Source organism: Ammodytes marinus (assembly GCF_949987685.1).
Source record: "Ammodytes marinus genome assembly, chromosome: 22".
NCBI lineage: Eukaryota > Metazoa > Chordata > Actinopteri > Uranoscopiformes > Ammodytidae > Ammodytes > Ammodytes marinus.
In genome coordinates this window covers 2,343,802-2,369,422 of record NC_137226.1, presented here as the reverse complement: position 1 = coordinate 2,369,422, position 25,621 = coordinate 2,343,802, and the positions used below count along the sequence as shown (strand labels likewise).

The 25,621-nt window shown below is 39.5% G+C and overlaps 3 protein-coding genes across 7 annotated transcripts in view; 2 read left to right on the top strand and 1 right to left on the bottom strand.

Moving 5' to 3' along the window:
- Positions 1 to 3,224, top strand: part of upf2 (UPF2 regulator of nonsense mediated mRNA decay) — a 35,890-nt gene extending 32,666 nt beyond the window's left edge. For 3 of the 5 annotated variants that reach the window (XM_080051004.1, XM_080051002.1, XM_080051007.1), the window contains one exon: positions 366 to 3,224. In XM_080051004.1, coding sequence (XP_079907130.1) covers positions 366 to 375 — 10 coding nt within the window. In that variant the 3' untranslated portion in view covers positions 376 to 3,224. The remainder of the gene's footprint in view (positions 1 to 365) is intronic. The other 2 variants (XM_080051003.1, XM_080051006.1) reach the window with 1 other exon arrangement.
- A 6,258-nt stretch (positions 3,225 to 9,482) lies between these two features.
- Positions 9,483 to 18,031, bottom strand: proser2 (proline and serine rich 2). The gene is made up of 4 exons (XM_080051023.1): positions 17,885 to 18,031; positions 15,979 to 16,117; positions 12,497 to 12,716; positions 9,483 to 11,504 (listed from the first exon to the last, which is right to left on the bottom strand). The coding sequence occupies exons 2-4, from the start codon at positions 16,033 to 16,035 to the stop codon at positions 9,949 to 9,951; spliced, it is 1,833 nt and encodes a 610-aa protein (XP_079907149.1). The 5' UTR covers positions 16,036 to 16,117; positions 17,885 to 18,031; the 3' UTR covers positions 9,483 to 9,948.
- Positions 18,032 to 19,598: 1,567 nt separating this feature from the next.
- Positions 19,599 to 25,621, top strand: part of rab3ip (RAB3A interacting protein (rabin3)) — an 18,813-nt gene continuing 12,790 nt past the window's right edge. The window contains exons 1-4 of the mRNA XM_080050931.1: positions 19,599 to 19,714; positions 23,420 to 23,508; positions 23,770 to 23,886; positions 24,787 to 24,953. Of these exons, the coding sequence (XP_079907057.1) occupies positions 23,797 to 23,886; positions 24,787 to 24,953 (257 nt within the window). The 5' untranslated portion in view covers positions 19,599 to 19,714; positions 23,420 to 23,508; positions 23,770 to 23,796. The remainder of the gene's footprint in view (positions 19,715 to 23,419; positions 23,509 to 23,769; positions 23,887 to 24,786; positions 24,954 to 25,621) is intronic.

Genomic DNA, 25,621 nt, shown 5'->3' with positions numbered 1-25,621 from the left:
GAAATGGTTCCAACAATTATCAACAATGAATAGATTTAAAGGTGGAGTCAATGATTCTGGAGAACGCTTGTTGTCAAAATCACTTTAAACGGGTGTTTCTTGCTAGCTACGATGGATGGGCCCCCCTTATGTTTACGTGCCAGTTTACAGAGTCTAGGCTGTGTATTAACGCCAGATTTTTCTCTCAGCGCACACACAGTACGGACAGGTAGCGGATCGTGAGGAGATATTCACTGATTTTGGCCCTAAAAAAAAGCGTTCTCCAGAATCACTGACTACACCTTTAAAAAAAAAAAAAAAAAAAAAAAAGCGACAAACTTAAATTTTCAGCACAACTGCAGTAAATGTCTCGCTCTCTCCCTCAGGAGACGCTGACTCGAGTCCGGTGTCCATGGTGACGGAGCGAATGATCGAGTAAAAACAAACGAAGAGAGAGAGATAAAGAAAATAAAGAAATGATCGGGAGAAAAGGAGGGGTGGAGGTGGCGGAGGAAAGAACCGGTCGAAAGTCGGAATACAAAGGGGGGGCAACGTGCGAGTTGTCCACAAAGACATCCGGGAGTCGGGACCCTGTACACACACACACGAGAGGTTATAGGGTTAGAGTGAGTTAACTTAACCCCCCCACCCCCGGGAAATCACCCCCCCGCCCCAACACAGGAGCTGTCGGACTCGAAAAGGGGTTCAAGATTGATGGCTATCTTTCTATATTTTTGTCTGTTGAATGAGATGACAAAAAAACTACAAAAGAAAAAGTGTCTGGACCAGAGAAAACTACAAGGATGGCGGCGAAAAGATGGATGGATAGATAGATAGATAGATGGATGGACGGATTGACTTCACTTCCAATCGAGGGAACAAGCTTGTTGTGTTGCGAGTGGACAATATTTACGCCAGACTAGCTGAAAGAGGGGCTGTGGATATTTTTCTGTGTTTTTTCGGACTAGCTTCTGCGTGGTTATTTCCGGTCGTAATCGATAAAGGAATAAAGGAAGCGCTGAGATTTAAAGATGGGGATGGAGTCGGAAAATAATAAACAAGATGGCTGAAGTTTCAACACTGTTTTTGACCGGAAATGAAGCGGGAATGCGATGTTGTTTTGCGCAAACGGGACAAATTATGTGGTTGAAAAGGAGTTAAAAAAGTGGTTCCTGGTGGGGTGAGATTCTTGTTCTAAAGGCATGTGTAGGCTACATTCAGAGTGGTGTGATGCTGATATTCTACTGGCTTATGTCGCTTTGAACTGTATTTTTCTTTCGAATATAATTTTTTATGGGCGTGTAACATCTTATTTACGTTTTGCTTTCTCAAATATGGTCAATTTGCATCGTTTTTAAAAACTAAAAATCTATATAAAGCCAGAGTTAAAATCTTTATTTTCATTCTTACAACATATTAATGTCCAAAGTTGTTACTGAATTTATAGCCTTTTTTAAATTTTATGAATAAAGAAATTCTAAGTAGAAGGCTTAAAGGTGCAGTGTGTAATATGACATCATCAAGAAAGTTCTACAAAGTTCTAGAATGCAAAGCTCCCTGGGTAACCCCAACCCTTTCGAATAATAACAGAAGCTACAGTGGCCTTCAAGGACAAGAACAATTCTAAATTTTAAACAATGCACCTGATGACATTCCAACTATGACACTTTCAAGATGGCGGCACTAGGCCTTGGTCCAAAATATGCAGAAATATGGACATATATGAGACCCTTTCTGAGGGAAAAAATAATAATTAAAAACTTTTTTTCAGCTATTATGCACTAAATTAAATGTACTTATGGATATTATAATTACTTTCTACAAAATCTGCTAGGAAATAAAACCCAAAATTCTACACACTGCAGGTTTAAAAATGCATTTTCTGCATGTTTTTACAAACAAAATGTCTCATAAATCAGACAGTTAACAACATATGAACAAATCCTTCTGTAATAACCTTCAGAATAGTGCTGAGAATGATTATGGAAAGTTTAGTTGATGTAAGTGCTTTAGAAGGTGAGATTTTTGGTTCAGAGTATTGAAAAAAAAATTAGATAATGTCCGTTTAAGATGGTTGTATAGGAGAAATATACAGACACAAACAGACGCGGTTTAGTCAAATAAACACCTTAATGTACATGTTGGACCTTTGATTTATACTAGTATGAAAACTACTAGTGTGAATTTAACACATGCTTTTAGAACAAGTCCCTCACACTGTCAAATACTTTACGATTTGGAATTTTGTGTGCGAGGAAATCAAGTGACTAACACCTTGAGTATATACATATAGTGCGACATTTCTGTATTATACTTTTTTGTTGTTGTCTGGCCTTATGGAATATTCTAATATTTTGAGATGCTGGATTTTTGATTTTCATGAGCTGAAAAGTTCAAATTTAAACATAATAATAAAAATAATATCACTATATGTCTAAAACATCTTAGAATATATGGAACTTTCACTTTTTGAATTAAATTACTATTAAAAAAAATTGCTTTTCCATGATATTCTAATAATACGAGTTTCACCTGTATATCTTCTATCCCGCTAGACTGTTTTGTTTTTCAGAATTAAAATCATCTAAAGACTTACCCTGCGTTCCAAATCACATACTCTTTCTTTTTACTAAGCTACATACTAAAGTACAGAAGAGTTTTAGTCTTTTTACTACACTACATACTAAAGTACAGAAGAGTTTTAGGGCCACACACAGGAGAGAAAAAAAAATCAGATAAGGAAGATTTTTTATCATTATGTCGAGAAATGTCAAGAATAAAGACGAATACTCCAAAATGCTATTGGAGTTAGTGGGGGCATTTGTGTATTTTCAGCATACTACAATTGACGTGCATGTATTGGGACATCCTAAATCTTTTTCTGGCATACTAAATAGTAGGGAAGTATGGGGATTGGAACGCAGGGGTAGTTTTGGACCTTACTAATAATAAGCTTGCTTTGATTTTGAATTTGTGAAGTGAAACGTGGTAAAAAAAAACATAATTTTTCCCTTTTTAGGTTTTTTTTCCATAACCGTGTGCCTAATGTCTTTGATTTGACAGTGACTGTATTAATTAATTTAGATGAATTATGTCTGTTGAGCTTATAGATGGATAAATATACTATATATATATTCTACACCAGCTTTGTGTCATTGTCAGTATCATTGCAGTGGTCTAAAATCTAAAATATTGTTCTGTTTTTCCTGCAAAAAAAAAAAATAATAATAAAATCTTTGGATGAAAATTACCACAACAATGCAAATCTCCAGGGATCACTGCTGTTGTCCAGTGTTGTGAAATGAGGTTTTGTGCGTGTGTGTGTGTGTGTGTGTGTGTGTGCGAGTGTGTGTGTGTTTGTGGCATTTGCGTGTTTTCAAAGGGTGTAGCCTGTTTTGTCGAGCCCTAATTACGAGGCTGAAAAAAAAAACAACACAGAAGTATTTGACTCATTTCCTGCAACCGGCCCCTCGACTAAACATTGCTGCATATGGACAACATTTTACGACTGTGGACGAATGTTGACCACCCACCCACCATACTGTGTGTGTGTGTGTGTGTGTGTGTGTGGGGGGGGGTGGGTGCCATTACATTTAACAATAGTACTCCTTTATAATGGATTGGCCTAATGCGATTTTTATAGTAAGACACTTCAGGTGAATAGGGTTTAACATTTTTAACTTATAGATATCATCATGAAACTTCACCAGTTGAGAACTTAGATTAAAACAATTATTTTTTTGGTTATAAATTTTTCCAGAAATGTAAATCTGGCAACATCTAACTAATTATGTGTATATTTGAAAAATCTAGATGTTGGATAAAGCCAGAGTCTAATTTTGTGGTTGCGTTCCGAATCTCATACTCTTTCTTTTTTCTATTCTACATACTACATCCGACGATAAAAAGAATCTAGTTAGGATGCAGTAGGCATACTATTGGGACATACTTTTCTCTCTTATTTCATCATAACATTGCGCCTTGATCTTGCCTCTTGCTTTTATATCCGTCGCATCCCCGTTTGTTTTCATATGGAGGCTTCGTCGATGTTACGTCACTTCACGTGCGCACTGGATTGTGGGTCAGAATCGCCCAAATAGGATGCAGTTTTCAACACTAACAATCTTGGCCGCATGAAGTAGGACATCCGGGTACTTCTAACCATCCTAAATCTGGCCACAAGAATCGGGACATCCTAAATCTTTTTTCTACCAAACTATATAGTAGAAAGTATGTGATTCGGAACGCAACCCTTGTTTCGTTTTTACAACATACAGTAGCCTATTAGAGTCAAAATGTTCCACAGAACAGATTTCGGATAACGCCTTTTTTCATTTTATAGATCAAAAAATACTACGGTATCTGTCATCTTTGCATTGAAATGTCTTTCTTGTAGAAAATAAATATTGAAAAAGTAAAAGATATCATAATGTGACAGGCAGGAGATACATACGCTCATTAAGAAAACAATATCTCACAGAAGCCCTTGTACACTGAAAACCAGCATCTCCCTCTCTCCCCCTCTCTCTCTCTCCCTCTGTCTGTCTATCTCTCTCCCCCTCTCTCTCTCTCTCTCTCTCTCTCTCTCTGTCTATCTCTCTCTCTTTCTTTCTCTCCCTCTCCCTCTGTCCCTCTCTCCCTCTCTCATTCTGTCTCTCTCTACCTCTCCCTCTCTCTCTCTGTCTATCCCTCTCTCATTATGTCTCTCCCTCTCCTTCTCTCCCTCTGTCCCTCTCTTTCTTTCTCTCCCTCTCCTTCTCTCCCTCTCTCATTCTGTCTCTCTCTACCTCTCCCTCTCTCTCTCCCTCTCTCTCTCTCTCTACCTCTCTCCCTCTCACCCCTCTCTCTCTCCCTCTCCCTCTCTCTCTCCCTCTGTCTCTCCTTCTCTCCCTCTGTCTCTCCCTCTCCCTCTCCTTCTCTGTCTCTCCTTCTCTCCCTCTCTCCCCCTCCTTCTCTCTCTCTCCCTCTCTCCCTCTGTCTCTCTCTCTCTCTCATTCTGTCTCTCTCTGTGTGTGTGTGTGTGTGTGTGTGTGTGTGTGTGTGTGTGTGTGTGTGTGTGTGTGTGTGTGTGTGTGTGTGTGTGTCTATATACAGTCTCTGAGTTCAACACACAAGCGGTCCAATGTAAAACATGGGGAAGGTCAGAATAACAAAAAGTAGTCACAGGAAAAACTATAGATTTTAGATAAATACCTTTCAGGATTGCACACATTAAACTGTCTGGTGTTTAAAGTTGTACAAGATTATAAGGAGCAGATGGGTGGATTTTCTTTGGCTACCTGTGGACATAGCTACTGTATAGGCTAGCTGTTTTCCTACTGTTGTGGATGTGATGTGATGCTAAGCTAAGCTAGTGTGAAATCTGTGCCTACTTCCAAAAATGTTGGCCTTTTCCTGGTGCTCTGAGGAACATTCAGTTTGATACTGGTTGCGTTCCGAATCGCATACTTTCTACTATATAGTATGGTAGAAAAAAGATTTAGGATGTCCCGATTCTTGTGGCCAGATTTAGGATGGTTAGAAGTACCCGGATGTCCTACTTCATGCGGCCAAGATTGTTAGTGTTGAAAAGTGCACCTATTTGGGCGATTCTGACCCACAATCCAGTGCGCACGTGAAGTGACGTCACATCGACGAAGCCTCCATATGAAAACAAACGGGGATGCAACGGATATCAAAGCAAGAGGCAAGATCAAGGCGCAATGTTATGATGAAATAAGAGAGTAAAGTATGTCCCAATAGTATGCCTACTGCATCCTAACTAGATTATTTTTATCGTTGGATGTAGTATGTAGAATAGAAAAAAGAAAGATTATGCGATTCGGAACGCAACCTAAGTTTAATTCTAGCGCCCCCTTTGGACAAAAAGCGATAGTGTTTTTACTACGCCAGCTGTTGTTCCTGGGTGAGCGTATACCCCATGACAAAGGCATTAAGAAAAACAATATAAAAATAGCATTTTTTTGCACTGATGGTCTCGTTTGCTGTTACATGTCATTTATGATCATCAGAGAAAAAATTAAGACTGTTTCAGAAATATTTAAAAGTTCCTCGTAGCACCTTTTTAAATGTGTGAGGGAAAAAAACAGTGTACCGCCCCTTTAAGAAATCCTCTTGTAACTTTCCACCCTTCCACCCAGATGAGACTTTGCACCTGCGTTGCCAATCATTGACCAGCACCTGAGCATTCCTCACATTCCAGACTTAATGAAAGAAAAAACTATTACAACAAAAGTTACATTATTAAGTTTAATTAATGATTGACAAAACGTATTCAACATTACATTTATATAATACATATTAAGCATAGTACAAACAGATAAAAAAGTGGGGCCATTTTCAAAATTCAGACAGTACAAAAAAAGAAAAATCCCCCTTTACCACGTATAGATGTACTTTTATAGCCTGGAAATCCAGACACTGATATCTTGAACGATAAAGGTTTAAATTGCCAGCGGCTAGTGGCAGGTCTGGAAATGCCAGGCTAGTACTTTTACACAATTTTTTACTTTTACTTGTAGTACATTTCCTTTTATAATTAGGTTGTGTTATTATACAAACATGTAGTTATATTAACTGTGTGTAGCCTAGTATGCACCATAAAATACTTCAAAAATGACTGTAGCTAAGTACAGAGAGAACCGGAGTCTGTAAACAAAAAAATTTATCACAAGAAAATTTTCCACGCATTTGGGATTTTCTGAGTGACAATAAAATATCCTTCAAAATAAACTGTAGGTGAACTACAGCGGCCGGAGTCTGGTTAAAAAAAACATACACTTAATGTACACACACACACACACACACACACACACACACACACACACACACAGGCAAACAGACAGACACACACACAAATACACACACACACACACAGGCAAACAGACACACACACACACAGGCAAACAGACAGACACACAAATACACACACACGCAGGCACACATATACAAAGACACACAAATCCACACACACACACGCATTCATGCTTTTGCTGCCTCAATAGTTAAGGTGTAAACGTACACACACTTTGACACGCAGTCACACATATAGACACACATAAAAAGAGAGACACACTCACTTAAACACACACACACACACACATTCACGCTTATGCTACTACAACAGTTAAATAACACACTTGCAAATGCCCCAAAAAATCAACTTAAAAAGGAATTTTCAAAATAAAATACACAGTAAGTAAGTTGGTAAGTGACCCAGGGTGTATTCTTAGACTGTGTGGTTTTAGTGCTTGTGTTTAGTACAATGCCATGTGCGCGCCCAGCCCTTAAAGAAACCGTTTAAAAGTATTCCCTATGCGTCCCTGTGCGTAGTTAAGAAAGTAAAAGTCCATACCCACACAACCCCATTCCACAGCCTGTGGTTAAGTGTGGGAGGGTTGTACAAGAAGTAAAAATATCCTCAAGTTTCAACTCTTTTTCTAGTAAAATCTCGACTTCTAAAGCACTTACATCAACTAAACTTTCCATAATCATTCTCAGCACTATTCTGAAGGTTATTACAGAAGGATTTGTTCATGTGTTGTTAATTGTCTGATTTATGAGACATTTAGTTTCTTAAAAACATGCCGAAAATGCATTTTTAAGACCTGTACATAGTATTTTTTTTATGCAGTGTCTTGCCTTAAGCCGTTCTGCTCTTAATAGTAAAGTTTTGATCATTTTATAATAAGTAATAAAATAAAAGAGAAAAAAAAAGTACTTTGGGCTTTAGTCAATGCCCCAAAGTGCTGACAAAACACACACACACATACACACACACACACACCACACACACACACACACACACACACACACATAGCCAGCGTCAGTAAACAAAGCAAAAAAAAAAGGTTCCCATGTAACCGGGGAGATAAGACTTCACAGCCTGTGTATTTACAATAATAATAATTTCAATTTGCTGAGAGAGAGAGAGAGAGAGAGAGAGAGAGAGAGAGAGAGAGAGAGAGAGAGAGAGAGAGAGAGAGAGAGAGAGAGAGAGAGAGAGAGAGAGAGAGAGAGAGAGAGAGAGAGAGAGAGAGAGAGAGAGAGAGAGAGAGAGAGAGAGAGAGAGAGAGAGAGAGAGAGAGAGAGAGAGAGAGAGAGAGAGAGAGAGAGAGAGAGAGAGAGAGAGAGAGAGAGAGAGAGAGAGAGAGAGAGAGAGAGAGAGAGAAATAATAATAATATAACTTAAATGTGGAAAGGTTTAAAAAATACTTTTAGTTTCTTAATCTTAATCAAATGATTCTGTAATTGATCAATTTGTTGTTTTTGTAAAATTGCTTCTGGTCTATTATTAGCAGCTTTTTTTTCTCATTACTTTTAACAACTGTAATCATTATTAAAATAATATAAATGGTCATAAATATATTTTTCATTAAATATGGCCATATATTTTCCATAGCCCTGGAAAACAATCACATTCCAGACAACCTACATGCCCCAAGTTGCAATTTTTACCAAAAAGTTCTTTAAAAATAAAAAATAAAATAATTATAATAAAACTTTTTTTTTTTTAACACAGGGCCCCACAATGACAAAAGATAATACCTCAAAATTAGATAGATATTAAAGAGCCACCTTAAAGCCTTTTTCCATTTCAATCTATACTGTATATTCTTTGACATGTTACCAAGACAGTTTGCAATTCAAATTACCACTTATTTATGACATAAAAACAATAATTATAATATCCCAGTAAAAACTAGTTCAACCCTAAAGGGCCCCTTTCACCGTCCAAAGGCAAACATGGTCTTAGTTTCATTGTAGTGTATTTTGACTCCCATATTATACTATATATTCCGGCTCCTTGGAAAAAGTTCTCGATTTTTTTCAAATGTGTATCAATCCACCGGTTAAAGTAGTCCCAAAAAATTCACTCTTTCCATGATAGAATAAAAACAGTCCAGTTGTGCTACAAACAACTTCTCCAGGTATGTAAGTCAGAAAGAATCGAGAGACTGACCACTACATGTAGGTTTTGGTCTTTTCATGTGATAAAATATCTCCAAAATCTTGAGCCTAGAGATCTTTAAATTGTTTTTTAGGAAATGGAGCACAGTTTAAAAAATCTGGCCATTCACAATCATCCTTGTTTGAGGCAAAACGAAGGTGAGACTGTTGAGAACATGTTATTTCATCCCAACAGGAAGATGCAGCCTCAAGTTTGGTCCAGAATATCTTGTGTCGAAGTATTCAGAAGTGTCTTGGAATCGAAGGCAACGTAAAGCTTAACGTTTGCAGTTTATCCGTTGAGATTTTTGTCTTTGAACCAGTGTGGAGTGTTCTGTATAGCTGCACTGTTTCATAAATTCATACTAGAACGTTTTTTTATGGCCAGGAACTTGAAGAAAGACCTGGGTGTGCTTGCAGGTATGTCCTCTGTAAAAGTGGGTCTCAATCCAACCACACCTCAAGGAATCCTCTAAGCATACAAAGGGATTCACGCTCGAAAGCTGCACTAAAGAAATGAAAAGGTTTGGAGAATTACATTTTTTTTCCTAAACCCTAAAACTAAAACTCTTAAGTTTTAAGGAAAACTGTCTACATTTGAGCCAACTCATCATCCTTTGTCGAGATAACTTATTATTCATATGTAATGTGATCGGTGTATGAGTGTTTGTATGAATGGGTGAATGTGGTAAGAAATGTAAAGCGCTTTGGGGCTGAGAAAATCGGCTAGAAAGCGCTATATAAGTCAAGTCCATTTACCATTTACCATTTAATAACTTCAAGTGTTGAGTTCTCAAAACTCAAAATTTGAAGTTTTTATACTGATACAAACATCTCAACATAGGATGATTCGTTGGCTCAATTGTAGGCAGTTTTTCTTTTACAACTTAATCGTTCAAATTTCAGCTTCAGAACTCAAAGATCTAGTGAACACAGTTGCCTTGTAATTTTTTTTAAGTTGTCCTAACTTTTTCATTGCTTATCAGTATCTACCCTGACGCACACATTCCCATAGTTAAATCAGGAGTCTTTCCACAGCCCGAGCTTCCTCAGTGCGTCCCTCCGAGATTCATCCGTCTTCCCGCGTCCGGAAAACTGCACCGTGATGCCCTGTGGACGAAACATCGAATTCGATCTGCGCTTGTGCTCGGGGGACGGCGGTCGCTGCAATGATTTCTGGGTAGTATTGGTAGTATTTCCGCCCCCATGGTAGGACTGCCTTGCTGGTTTCGGTGCAGGTGCGGGCGCTGGGGCTTTGTGAGGACTCTTTACGGGACCGTCCGAATGCCGATTCACCACATTAGACGGGTTGAAAGTCCGGCTTTTCCCCCCGTAACTGTTCAGCTCTGGTGGGAAGGCTTCCGATTTCGCTGGCAAGGTTTGACTCTTAATATGGGAGCTTAGGATATCGGGAAGATCGTTTCTACTCATAGCTGGATGTGTAGTGGGGTTCATTATTTTGGTTTTGCCACCGTAGTTGTTGAATTCGCTTGGGTTAGCCATCGCGGGGGGTAGGCCTTTAGGTTCAGGGCTAGACGGAGACACTGCCGGTTCACTTCTCGTAGTAGGATGCACGTTGATAGATTTTCCTCCGTAGATGTTAGATTCGAGCGAAGTGACCTCGGGAGGAGGGGGTGAGATTGGGGGTGTGTTGTATTCGAAATGAGGTGGATTATGGTGGTGGTGGTGGTGGTGGCTGCTTATTGTAACTGCAGGTGGCGGTGGGTCGGGGAATCTTTCTTCCTGGCTTATGACCGAATCCCTCCTTGGAATCTCGGCTTTTCTCTCGACGGGAATTTGGCTCTGACGTGGCGTGGCAACAATCGGCTCCGGTAATTTCGTGCTGGATTCGGATATTGTTGTTGTTGTCGGGGAAGAAACAGCGCTAAGTGTCGATTCCGGAGATTTTGCGCGAATTTCCGCACTTGCAGAACGTTCCAGAGGGGTGGGGTTAGGCAACGAGAGCATGGCCACATCCCCGGACATGGCTCTGTTTCTGTAGAGGCCTAGCTTAGACAAGGCCTCGTTTCTAGATCTATCCGGATTGGGGTCTTTGAAGGAAGTGCTGCGACCCATATTTCGCGGTTTCTCTTCCAACTCCTCACTACTTTCCTCTTGTAGAAAAGGGTGTGACGTTCCGACTAAGTTCGAGAGCATTTGCGACCGTCTCTCGTTGATATGAACATTCGGCAGATTCGGCGTCTCCTTGCCCCCGTGGCTCATGCTAATGTTGGCGGGATATCTGGAAGGCTTGGCTGACGTAGGAGGGCCCATTCGGAGGGTAGAATCGGTGCTGTAACTGCCTGGCCGGTCAGACCCACTGCTACTTCGACGCAGGAGACCGGAAGGGTTGATGTTAGGGGTGACACCGTCTTGATTTTCGGCTATTTGCTGTGCGATGAGGACAGGGGTAGGGACGCAGCCAGGGGGGTGGTAAGGGGAGTGTGTGTGGTCCGATGGCCCGTAGCTGCCGCTGGGTAACGGAGGGTTGTACTCGGAGGGTAAGCTGTCCTCCGAAACGCGCCTCGGTTTCATATCGAAGTGGCTTTCAGGCGCCTGCAACATGTTCCGGAAATCTGGGAGGAAAAAATATGTTAAAATTTGAGGGTTAGTTGATTGATAAACCGAAGAGAATCCATACAAGAGCTAAGTGTGGTATGCAGTGTTGGGGAAGCTACTTTGAAAGCATAACTTTGGACAAGCTGGAATGTTGTTCGAAAGAAAATCTGGATTTTCTATTATCTGGGGTTTGTAAGTGGGGGCCAAACGAGAGAAGCAACAATACAATACAAAATTAACCACTGGTAATTTGTTGCTAGTTTCTGGGGCGGCAGTGGCGAAGTGGGCAGGGAGGTCGCCTCTGGAGTGCAGGGTCGGAGGTTCGATCCCCCGTCTACCCGCCACATGTCGAAGTGTCCTTGGGCAAGACATTGAACCCCGAATTGCTCCCGAGAGTTAGCTTGCACCCTGCGTGGTAGCTGCTGCTATCGGTGTATGAATGTGTGTGTGATTGGGTGAATGTGTACAAAACAATGTAAAGCGCTTTGAGTCTGTGAAAAACCAGGGAAAAGCGCTATATAAGTGGAGTCCATTTAACATTTTACCATTTTAGTGCAAATATGAAAGTAACTGACCTACCAGCAAGCTACTGCAAAATGTGGTTAAACGACTAGTCTCACATAGTTTTCATGTAGTTACCTACTCTCTGACACTCTTTACTTTATTGATAAACCGAAGCACTTCCAGATTCCATACAAAAAAGGAAATGACAATGAACCAGTAAAATTAAATATCTCTGACAATTTTTCTTTTAACAATGTGGAAGTATTTATATAACGTTGAATGTCTTGTTTTTTTTTTATCTTCTGAGTGGACCCCAGGAAAAAATGTTGTTACTATGGTATGGCTAAATAGATAGATAGATAGATAGATAGATAGATAGATAGATAGATAGATAGATAGATAGATAGATAGATAGATAGATAGATAGATAGATAGATAGATAGATAGATAGATAGATAGATAGATAGATAGATAAATAAATAAAACAGTTGTAGGCCTTTGTTACCTGGACTGGTTGGATTGAAGTCCGACTCTGGGCGAACCAGATCTATAATCTCCTGGTCCTTAGAGTTCCTGCTGGCGAGTAGTGATGACACGAGGGCTTTGGTGTGGCTCTGAGCGGGACGTCCCACCGGTTTCTCCTCAACACCTTCTATAGAGTCGATCGTTTTCTCAAAGAACTGGAGACATTCCTTCTCCTCCTGGCTAAGGAATGATTCGTCCTCCTATGAAAGGGGAAAGAGGGGATGGTTAGGGGTGAATTAGCCGAAATGGTGAGATTATATATATGTTTTTATTTAAAGGTGCTACGAAGAACTTTAAAATATTTCTGAAACAGTAGGAATATGTCATCATTAAAGTTGCTACGAGGAACTTTCAGTGTGTGTTAATTCTAGCGCCCCCCTTTGGACAAAAGCGGTAGTGTTTTTACTACGCCAGCTGTTGTTCCTGGGTGAGCGTATACCCATGACAAAAGCATTACGAAAAACTAAATAAAAAAAAGCATTCTTTGCACTGATGGTCTCGTTTGCTGTTACATGTCATTTACTGATCATCAGAGAAAAAATTAGACTGTTTCAGAAATATTTTAAAGTTCCTCGTAGCTCCTTTAAAGCCTCATGTTACACACACACACACACACACACACACACACACACACACACACACACACACACACACACACACACACACATACATCCACTCATGACTTGCTCATACAGTGGTCATGTGTACTACAGAGTGAACACAGGCCTGTTTGTTCCAACATCCCAACCCTCAAAACCAAACCCTACCCTACTTCCTAAAACTAAATATAGCTCCAAAAATAATCACTTTTCTTACATTGCCTCGCTCCCTATTTTAACGTCACCTATTCGTCTAACTGTCCTGCTTTACAGTAAAGGTGGAGTCAGTGATTCTGGAGAACGCTTGTTGTTGTCCAAATCACTTTTTGTCAAAATCAGTGAATATCTCCTCACGATCCGCTACCTGTCTGTACTGTGTGAGTGCTGAAAAAAATATAATGTTAATACACAGCCTAGGCTCTGTAAACTGGTATGTACTACTAATGATACCACTATTCTACAAGTATAAAGATAACATGTAAAATATGTAAAAAAAAAATAGCTTTAGAATCTGTTAGGCTACTTTTCGTTGCTGCATTTCAATTGTTTGTTAAGTTTAAACTACAGCAATACAGACAGACAGGTGAAAATCTTATATCTCAAAGACCTTATTTAAGCAACATGTCAAGGTGACGACCTTCAAGATTCTCGGTTGACAAGACAAACAGTGTTAGTTGCTGACACCAGTGTTAAGGTAACGTCTACCAACACAACCTGGTTGCTGAGCGAAGCATTGTTTAGCTTTCCACATCGCAAAGACAAAGACTGACATCAACTAAACTTTCCATGATCATTCTCAGCACTATTCTGAAGGTTATTACAGAAGGATTTGATCAAATGTTGTTAATTGTCTGATTTAAGAGACATTTAGGTCTTAGAAACATGACAAAAATGCATTTTTAAGGACCTGAACATTGTATTTTTTTGATGTATAAAATGGAAAAAGTCCAGTCAACAATTTTTTTTTAATATTTGTAAAAATGAAAAAAAGATTTGAACTTTGGCTTTATCCAACATCTACTGTAGATTTTATTTTTTAAGATTCAAATGTAGCATAACAAGTTAGCTATTGCCACATATGCATATTTACTAAAACATTTCTGGCAAATATTCAATGCAAAAAATTATAGTTTTTAATGTAAGTAAATAGCCGGTTAAAGTTATCGCATTTATTTGAAAAAAATCATTGAAAAAAACCCTAAAGTTGAAAAAAAAGAAAAAATCAGTGAAATAAATACATAAAAAGTAATGTCATTTTCCTTCAGTATTGTAGTGGAAAACAGTTCTTTGCTGACATAATGATTTGAGTAAATTGTCACAACACAAACTAGTCGCTGAGAAAAGCGTTGTTTTGCCTTTAACACGTCGTAAAAACACACAAAGACGAAACCTGCAGCAACACCCAACTGAAACCAATTGGAGATATCAACACAGATATGCTGGTTTCAGCCCGTGTGTGTGTGTGTGTGTGTGTGTGTGTGTGTGTGTGTGTGTGTGTGTGTGTGTGTGTGTGTGTGTGTGTGTGTGTGTGTGTGTGTGTGTGTGTGTGTGTGTGTGTGTGTGTGTGTGTGTGTGTGTGTGTGTGTGTGTGTGTGTGTGTGTGTGTGTGTGTGTGTGTGTGTGTGTGTGTGTGTGTGTGTGTGTGTGTGTGTGTGTGTGTGTGTGTGTGTGTGTGTGTGTGTGTGTGTGTGTGAATGTATGAATGATGAGTATTGTGTATTGTGTCGCGAAGAAACTCAGGAGTTAGAAAAACTTGCAGCTTAACCGGTTTGTGTGTTGTCATCCCCAAGGCATTTTGACATTATTTTTTTTCAGTTTTTTTTCTTCCGATTTTGCTTCCATAACATGTCTTCTTTCACACTAGTATAAATCAAAGGTCCAACATGTACATTCAGGTGTTTAGTTGACTAAACCTTGTCTGTTTGCGTCTGTATATTTCTCCTACACAACCATCTTTAACGGCCATTATCTCAACAACATTAGTTTTTTTCCAACACTCTGAACCAAAAATCTCAACTTCTAAAGCACTTACATCAACTAAACTTTCCATAAATCATTCTCAGCACTATTCTGAAGGTTATTACAGAAGGATTTGTTCACATGTTGTTAACTGTCTGATTTATGAGACATTTCATTCTTCAAAACATGCCGAAAGCACATTTTTAAAACCCATACTTTTTGATTTATTAACTGAAAAAAGCCTGTATCCAATATCTGCTCCGTAAAAACTTTGGACAATTTCACAATGAAATAAAAATTAAATAAAGACTTGAACACAGGCTTTATCCAACAGCTCTAGAGTTAGAAAACTGCAGTTTAACCAGTTTGTGTAAGTGTTGAAAAATGCCTCTGTCATCTCTAAGGCATGTGAGAGGGGTAAGAGTTGTTGAGCAGGTGTTATTTTTTTTTCTATATTTTTTTTAATGTTGTCGCCGCCGGTAACCGGGTGCATTATGTAAACAAAGCACAGAGCCTCAAGTTATAGTTTGAATAAGCAACTGTTCATGTGTGTGTGTGTGTGTGTGTGTGTGTGTGTGTGTGTGTGTGTGTGTGTGTGTGTGTGTGTGTGTGTGTGTGTGTGTGTGTGTGTGTGTGTGTGTGTCTGTGTCTGTGTGTGTGTGTGTGTGTGTGTTCAGTGTTTAGAAGAAGACAATGGAACAAGACAGGTCTATTCTACAGTATGATGATATCTGTAAGTGAAAGGTAGATAGACAGACAGACAGACAGACAGACAGACAGACAGACAGACAGACAGTTATATAAATAAATAGATAGATAGATTGACAGACCAACAGACAGACAGACAGACAGACAGACACTCACACACACACACACACAGACAGACACAGACACAGATACTTACTCCTGGCCGGTGGTTGCGTCCCCCGTTGACCCCGTAGGGTTGAGGGTTGGCCTGCATGGTGAGGTCACAGGTCAGCTGACATCTGGAGATTCTGACTGAAGCCTCAAAGAATCAAATCCTCTTCTAATCCAATGATCGTCTGAAAGCAAAGAGACAGAGAGGAGATGTAGGGTTAGGGTCAGTGACATAATGGAAAAAAATCTCCCTTATTTGATTTTTTTTTTCTCCTGTCTCTCTAAAACTCTTCTGTACTTTAGTATGTAGTGTGGTAAAAAGAAAAAGTATGCGATTTGGAACCCAGGGCTTGTCTTGTCAGAATTATTAGTTTTTTTTGTTTTAAAACTCGGAATAAAAAGTCTCAACTTCTAAAGCACTTGCATTTACTAGTTGTTCCTTAACCATAAAAATAAAAAAGCACAATATTCTCCCAGAAGTATAAAGTATCATTTAAGGTGGAGTCAGTGATTCTGGAGAACGCTTGTTGTCAAAATCACTTTTTGTCCAAAAGCAGTGAATACCTCCTCACGATCCACTACCTGTAGATAATGTGTGTGCACTGAAAGATATACAACCTATAGGCTCTCTAAACTGGCATATTCCTAGCTATGGTGGGCCCCCTTTGTTGACATACCCTTTGTTTACTACCACTTTACAGAGCCTAGGCTATAACCAGCACACAGTACAGACAGGTAGCGGATCATGAGGAGATATTCACTGATTTTGACAAAAAAGTGATTCTGACAACAAGCGTTCTCCAGAATCACTGACTCCACCTTTAAACAGGAAATACTCGAGTGCTAAAAACTAGTAATGGTACTTTAGTCTATTCCGGTCTCATCGCTACAGAATGACACCGGACGGACCAGTTAATCCTGGACGCAGTAGCTGTTCAACAAGCTCTGAACCCGAAACCGTAGAGCGCTCTATCACTGGCACATTCCTCCCAACGCCGGCCGGCCTCAATTAAACTATTCACAGGAAGCAGACATAAATGCTTCCTTGTTCCTTGTTTAAGGTGATATACTGCAGATTAAAAATAGGTTTGTTTTTATGCACTGGTAATTACTATTTTTTAAATATTTTGTTCTCAAAAACAAACCGAAAAGGCGAATCTTTAAGAGGCTTGTATGTTTTCTTTTATGGAATGAAAAGGTTGTTGTTACCAAAAATATGTTCATTACAAACTAATTTTCTGTAGTTTCTGCATTATTAGTGAGATATTTCTGAAAACAATTGTAATACAAAAAAAAAAGAAAAAAAAACATGAATGTCAGTAATCTACTGGCAAGTTTCACAATGATATCTATAAGTTATAAATGTTTTCCTTGTTCACCTACAGTCTCTTCAGGCCAAAAAGCAAAGGGTCAAAAGGTGGAATGGTGATGCCACAACTTATAGTTATAGGTATTAGATCATGAATTCATCCATAAATGATAGTCTCTTTACCCACTTTTATGTTATTATAAGTTTGATTTACCCAGTACAAGTGTAGCACGTGTATGTCTGACATATATGGACACATGTTATAATACTGAATCTGCACTGTACGCCACTTTTTTATACTTTTAATGTATATTTGTCTGTATATTTATCATATACATATTAAACATGATGCCTGGTGTAAGTATCTAACAGTCTATGTATGTATTTAGCTGTAGTATCACTACATTAGGCTACATTATATTATTGACTTACATTTGTCAACATCTGTTCGCACTCTCATACATATCGCCCTATTATATCATAGTGACATTAACAAGTTCAATATTGTTACTAAAAGAAACCTCAAAACTATTGTAGACATTATAAAGTAACTTTCCACGAGTTAGAGTAAATTCAAGCCCCATAATCCACTGGATACATCGAAAGAAAAGCGAGTAAAGGTGAATTTTACGCAGTGACTTACCCGACAAAAGTGTCCCAGATCAATGTAAAAAAACAACTACTTCTCAAGTTGTTTCTTCCGTTCTGAGATAAGACAGACACGTGCAACTCTGACCTGGTTGTAAAAATAATCCTTTCCTTGATAAAAAATCGCGTTTCGCTTTGGAGAGCTCCGTGTGCGTAATGACACATTTACAACAGTACGCGACAGTTAAAAGCCCGAAGAATAAACCCCGCCCCCCCGCCGCCTACGTCAGAGGAGGGAGTGTGTGTGTTGAGTGTGTGCGTGCGTGCGTGTGTTGAGTGTGTGTGTGTGTGTGTGTGTGTGTGTGTGTGTGTGTGTGTGTGTGTGTTTATTGCGTTGTGTGTTTGTGTGTGTGTGTGTGTGTGTTGAGTGTGTGTGTGTGTGTGTGTGTGTGTGTTTATTGCGTTGTGTGTTTGTGTGTGTGTGTGTGTGTGTGTGTGTGTGTGTGTGTGTGTGTGTGTGTGTGAGAGAGAGTGAGGGCGCGTGTGTGTGTGTGTGTGTGTGTGTGTGTGTGTGTGTGTGTGTGTGTGTGTGTGTGTGTGTGTGAGTGAGGGTGTGTGTGCACGTGTGTGTGTAGTTGTCATTCAGGTGTGTTAACGGGAGCCGAGAAGGGAATGTAGTGAGTGACACAGCGGTAAGAAATCTCACACACACCCACTACTGAGTATCAGTATGACAGATAAATAAACGGTTAAAATAAACTTTAAACTATTTTTTAAATTTAAATATAGAAATATTTATTAGAATTTTCTTTGCTAAGCTAATAATTGTCTGTACTTTCATTTAATACTGGACAAAAATGACAAGATGATATTGCAAACATAACGTTTTAAAATAATAATTTAATTTCATTTAACCTTTATTTTTACTCGAAAGATCAGTTGAGAGGGGGTGACCTTCATTTACAATTACGTCGAATCAAACAAATGCAAAAGAAAAAACAACAATACATACACAATTAAGAATGCAAATACATCAAATTAAACATTTAATTAAGCTATTTATATTATATCCATATATTATATTTTGCTTATAACACTTCAGTTTTACTTGTTACTTATTATTTTAACATTTCACTTTTTCTACTGATTCCATCACTGATAATCATGTAGCAATAAAACTAATTAAATGCGCTAATAAGTAGATGTAGGCTGTTTAATAGGCTGCATCGCAAACATCAGTAAATGCACTTAGGTATTTTGACAATGAGTTTAAAAAAAACCTCGTGATTAGTTTGCTGTTGGCGCCCCCTTCTGGCTGCACCTACATTACACATTACACACCTGCACTACGTACAGTATCGACCTACCATATTTTTTTTCAAATCCAAACCTCTCTATAAATTGGTATAAACTGTAATTAAATTAGTATTATTAATCTTTTCTAGTTTTGGCATTACAGTTTGACCTTTCCATGTAGCTTTACAGCTCTGGAAAAAATTAAGAGACCACTCCAAATTTTCAGTGTCTCTTGTCAAACATAAATTTATGGGTTTATGTTTGAGTAGAATGAACATTTTGGTCAAAAAATATTGTCATTTAGAGCATTTTCATTAAGTTATGTAGAGATAAAGATTAAAGAAAAATCCAGACTGGTCTCTTAATTTTGTCCGGGGCTGTAATACCCTAGTTTCCCCGGTATAGTGGTGCCTGAACACACCTTCAATCAAATTGCCTAGTTTCCCATCGGTCCGTGAACGCGGCTCCTGTCTGTTGGAGTAACCTGCGTCAACAACGGCCATCATCAGCTCCATCGTATCCGTGAATGAGGTTGTTTTTACGGCTTGTTTTCGACCATTTCCCTGGAACAACACCTTTAATAAGTCCGGTGAGTTCACATCTAACGTGTCATTAACGATACTGCTATTAAAATTATGAAAGTAGGCGTTAAAATAGCACAAACCGCCAGTTTAGCTTAGCTTCAAATGCACCATTGAAATGCATGCATCCAATATCGGACACTGGACCGTCTGTCGCACTATTTCAACCTTTTCCTAACCGCCTAGCCACCACACAATCAAATGACCAGTGTTTTAATACACATAGGGTTATTATAGTCATTTATATTAGCGATACATCCCTAATTTGAGTCGTTATATTGGTGAAATTAGCCAGCCGTTGATAGGCTTTTTTGGCAGCGGCCGATAAAAGAAGCAGGTATTAATTCATTTTTAACGCTAATAACGGATTTTAACAGCTATTTTGACATTGTTATTTGGTTTATTTTGTGTATTTCTAACACACGTATTGTTAAAATATCATTCTGTGAATTAAACATCAGCTAATTGAAAATATAAGCTAGATTTAGCATCGGAAATCTGAGCCGACGCACCGAGGGAAGGCACGCCGCTTTCATGCATCTTTCATGGGGCGTCAGTGTCGGATATCACCCGTTAGTGACATCCACAAAACCATTTATAACGTTTGCAATATCTCTGTTTCTATAATGTATTAAATAAAGGGTGAAAATAAGGTTAAATAAAGCCTGTGTAGGTATTACAAATAGCATTATATTTAGTGTATCCGTCCAGGCTGTACGTCAAACGTGCAGGTTGGGTTTGGTCTGCACTAATATAAATGAATGGGAATATGCCAGACAATTTTTTTTTTTTTTTTTTAATGAAAGCCTATTTCCCGCCAGTAAAAAAACAACTACCATGAAATAATACATTTCTGCGTGGATAAAATAAACCAATTTATTATTATTTTTTGCTTAGGGGCACCATGGCTATCAACACCATGCCCATTTACAGAGCCTATGCTGTTTATTAACGCTGGATTTGTTCTTTTAGCGAACACACAGTAGCGGATAACGAGGAGATTCACTGATTTTGATAAAAAGTGACTACACACACACACACACACACACACACACACACACACACACACACACACACACACACACACACACAGGTGACAGCATTGAACCTGGATGTCAGACAGTCAACCCACCCACCAATCAATCCCCCTTAACTGCCCGTCTCCATGGAGACCAGCCAATGGTAACCAGACACCCTGAGGCATTATGGGTAAATATCCAGTTACTGCAGCCTCAATGGTAAATGCTTATCCAGTGTTTTTACAGTGTTTAAAATAAAGATGTAGTCAGTGATTCTAGAGAACCCTTGTTGTCAAAATCAGTGAATATCTCCTCACGATCCGTTACCTGTCTGTACTGTGTGTCCAATGAATACAAATCCAGTGTTAATACACAGCCTAGGCTCTGTAAACTGGTATGGTGTAAACAAAGGGGCCAACTGTAGCTAGCAACATTCCCGTTCACAGAGCCTAGGCTGTGTATTAACACTGGATATTTGTTCGGCGCACACACAGTACAGACAGGTGGCAGGTCATGAGGAGATATTCACTGATTTTGACAAAGTGATTTTGACAACAAGCGTTCTCCAGAATCACTGACTCCATCTTCAAACTTTCAGACGTCTGGGGGCGCCTTTAGCTCAGTCGGTAAGGCGTCCCCCTCCCGGGCCGGGCCCAGCAGCAGACCCGGGTTCGATTGCAGCCCGCGGTCGTTCTCTGCATGTCACTCCCCTCTCTGCCCCATTTCACCTCTCTCTCTGCACTATCAATAAAGCATAAAAACGCCCCAAAAAATATCTTTATAAAAAAATTAAAAATAAAACTTTCAGACGTCAGATTGTCCTTGAATGCACCATTCAGTCAGCTGCGTTACCACACCACAAGAATAACAGTGAAACTTCAACCGAAACAATACCACGACTGTACGGTTAATTGAGATGGATTAACGGTGTCATATTAACATTTTTAACATACTAAGTGATGTGTCATTGATACTTAAATTGGTTGGAATCTGCACTTGAATTGGTATATGAACACACACACACACACACACACACACACACACACACACACACACACACACACACCTTGTTCTTCAGCCGGACGTGTGTGTGTGTGTGTGTGTGTGTGTGTGTGTGTGTGTGTGTGTGTGTGTGTGTGTTGACGACAAGTTTTGTGAGTCACACCGTCTTTGTTTGTCTTCACGAGCAAGTTTTTTTTTAATCCCTCTTTCATTATATATGTTCAGACGAGTGGACACACCCACTTAACACACACACACTCACACACACACACACACACACACACACACACTCACACACACACACACACACACACACACACACACACACACACACACACACACACACACACACACACACACACACACACACACACACACACACACACACACACACACACACACACACACACACACACACACACACACACACACACACACTCACTCCAGGCTGAGCAGGTGTGACCGGTGTGCTGAGGTATATGAAACACAAAAGGTAAATCTAACTGTCATTACGTACAGAGAGAAACAAACGGATGATTTTAAGAACATGATGATATTATCTAAGAATCTCAGGTATGAAAATAGACCTGATGTTTTGTTTAATGATTTGGATACAAACGAGTATCTTTATTAAAGGAATACTTCACCCATACGGAGCCGGCGTTCTATCATTATAAAATCACTATTATAATATAATGAATGAGGTTTTTCTTCCCTCAGTCTTCCCTCAGTCTTCCCTTGGCCCAGCTGTCCTGTTAATCCTAACCCTTACTGTGATGTCACTCATGGTAAAATGTAGGGTTAGACAGTGAGACCATAAAACACTCTTTCTGCCTTTTTCTCGGGCTAGGATGATCCGATTTTTTAAAAATGTTTGCACATTTATACTACATAGGATCTCAGAGTTCAACACACCTTCATATTTCCACTGGTGAAGTAGGTCTTTAACTTATTGGATTGTGAGTTCCTGTTTGGAGTTTGACCCCCAGACACAGTTGATAGTCTTACCGTAATATAAAACCCTTTTATGGTCTGATTAAGCAAGGTGGAGAAAGGTACATATAACATGTGATTGTGTCTCTTGTGATTGTGATAGAGTGAAAGTGTTCATATTGTTCTCATGTTGATCACAGAGAGTAGGAGACAGTATACTATACACACACACACACAGACACACAGATACAGATACACACCTACGCTCACTCACTCACTCACTCACTCACTCACTCACTCACTCACTCACTCACTCACTCACTCACTCACTCACTATACTCATATTGTCCAATATTATAATTCTTTTAAAGGAAAATTATCATTATAAGAAGAAAATCAACGAGCTGGTGTTGTTGAAATTTCAAAATGCAACGAAAAGCATGTGAGAATACAGTTTGAGTGTCGGTTATGAAACCCTAATTATTGTTTTGTAACTTATAACTAAATTATCTGTCTCTCTCTCTCTCTCTCCCTCTCTGTGTCTCTCTCTCTGTGTGTCTCTCTCTCTCTCTCTCTGTCTTTCTCCCTCTCTCTCTCTCTGTCTCTCTGTGTCTCTCTCCCTCGCTCTCTCTGTGTGTGTCTCTCTCCCTCGCTCTCTCTGTGTGTGTCTCTCTCTCCCTCTATGTGTCTCTGTCTCTCTCTCTGTGTGTCTCTCTCTGTCTCTCTCTCTTTCTCTTTCTCTCTCTCTCTCTCTTTCAGGTAAAGGAAAATCTTCTGTCTATCTGATGATCTTCTGACCAACTGCATCCATCCATCCTCAAACTACTAATATTCACAGCTTCAATATGGTAAAATGAACACACACACTCACTCACTCACTCACTCACTCACTCACTCATACACACACACACACACACTCTCACACACACACTTTTAAGAGCTTAACGCATTCAGTGTTGGAGGAAGATTAGGGCTGCACGATATCAAGAAAAAATGTGATATGCGATAACATTATTGAATATTGCGCTGATTCATGTAATAAACTGTGTGTGTGTGTGTGTGTGTGTGTGTGTGTGTGTGTGTGTGTGTGTGTGTGTGTGTGTGTGTAGAGTGTATGATGTCATGTAGCAGCTGCTATGGCTTGCAGCAGCGGTCAGGACAGTGCGGAGACTCTGGAGGGTTTCCATGAAGTCAACCTGGCCTCGCCCACCACACCAGACCTACAGGTAAGTTTATTACTGTGTGTGTGTGTGTGTGTGTGAGTGTAATAATCACATTTTGTCTAAAACAGTGAATATCTCCTCACAATCCGCTACCTGTCTGCAGGCCTGCCCAGACAAATGACTGGGCCCCTGAAAAGGTCCAGTCATTGGGCCCCCTTTACTCATACTGAACTTGTATCAATGTGCATGATGCGCTTATTCCTACATACATTTTTCGTGGGTCTAAAGCCCTTGAAAGTTCCCTTTTTTTTTCCTTTCTTTTCTGGTACCCTGATTTATGTCCAGGTCCTGGCATCACTGAGCTTGCTAGGTTAGCTTGCTCATCATCAATGCATGCAACGGTTTTGAGGGGGAAAAAAACGACCCATGATACTTTTAGTTTTTCAATATAAAATGTGATACATTTTACCCAAGTAACAATGAATAAAATGTTTTCTTTTATAGAAAGTTCTCTTGCGAATATAGCGTTCATAATAAAGGTTGGCTAAGTTAGGTCATCTGCAACCCTGGCTGGGCCCTAGAAAGCTTTCCCACTTTCTTCCCCTTATGGGCGGCCCTGCCTGTCTGTACTGTGTGTGCTTTTTCCAGTGCAAATTCCAGAGTTAATGCACAGCCTAGGCTCTGTAAATGGGCATGTTGCCAGCTATATTGGGCCCTTTGGTTTTACAAGCCTGTTTACAGAGCACATTAACAGTTTTCTTCAGTGCATACGTATATAAAGTACATTGGATCATGAGGAGATATTCACTGATTTTGACAAAGAGATTTTTGACAACACGTTTTCGCCAAAATCACTGACTACACCTATAACAGGATATTTAAAAAAATATATATTTTATTAAATATCTTACTAGCTACTTTTAACCTGTTATATTGTTCCCTTGTGTGTGTATATTCCCATAGAACCAGGCAGATCAGCGTCCCTCTGTGCGCCACAGTGCCCCCCCCACCTCCCTCTACAGGACTCACTCTCTGGGGGCGCACCCTGCTGGCAGACCCAGCTCACTGCAGGCTGACCAGCTGCCCACTCAGCCTGTCTACTCCACACCACCACACAGCCACAATGGAAGGTAAACAGAGGCACCATGGCCATTCACAGCAATATATAATACAGTGGTGGCAAGTCACTTGATTAGTAATTAAAGCTGGGGTGGAGGATTTGGGGAGAAAATGGCAGTTGGGATAGAGATTCGAATCCAAATACCTCAACCGCTCCACTTGTTCCCTTTGGTCCCTCCCCTATGGTCCCTCCCTGACACGCTCTACACCAACAAAGTTGTGCAAAAGTGAATGGACAGTCCCAACAGCCAATAAGAACAGAGAATCGGAGCCTCGCTCTGATTGGTCAAAGTGTACCGCTCATGTTAACTTTGACCAATCAGAAATCATATACCCCAGCTTTAATTCATTGACTCATGGAAAATTCTTTGGAGGCTATTTTAATAAACGATTGGTCACTTTTCAAGCAGAGCAAAAATGTCAAATATTCTCAGGCTGCAGCTTCTCAGATGTCCAGATCTTCAGCCTTTTTTTTTACATCTTTGTTAATAATAATAATAATAATAATAATAATAATAATAATAATAATAATAATAATAATAACAATAATAATAATAACAATAACAATAATAATAATAATAATAATAATTATGCCTAAAAATGATCTTAAAAAATAAATAAATAATAATAATTCTGTATGGACATAACCCATAATAACCCATGTCCTGTTGTGTCCATG

What these genes read in the sequence shown, in the direction of transcription:
- proser2 (XM_080051023.1), bottom strand. Translation starts at nt 16,035, where the DNA reads ATGCAGGCCAACCCTCAACCCTACGGGGTCAACGGGGGACGCAACCAC. An exon ending in GACGCAACCACCGGCCAGGA is followed by an intron (nt 12,717 to 15,978) that starts GTAAGTATCTGT and finishes CCCCTTTCATAG; the next exon opens with GAGGACGAATCATTCCTTAG. An exon ending in CTTCAATCCAACCAGTCCAG is followed by an intron (nt 11,505 to 12,496) that starts GTAACAAAGGCC and finishes TTTTCCTCCCAG; the next exon opens with ATTTCCGGAACATGTTGCAG.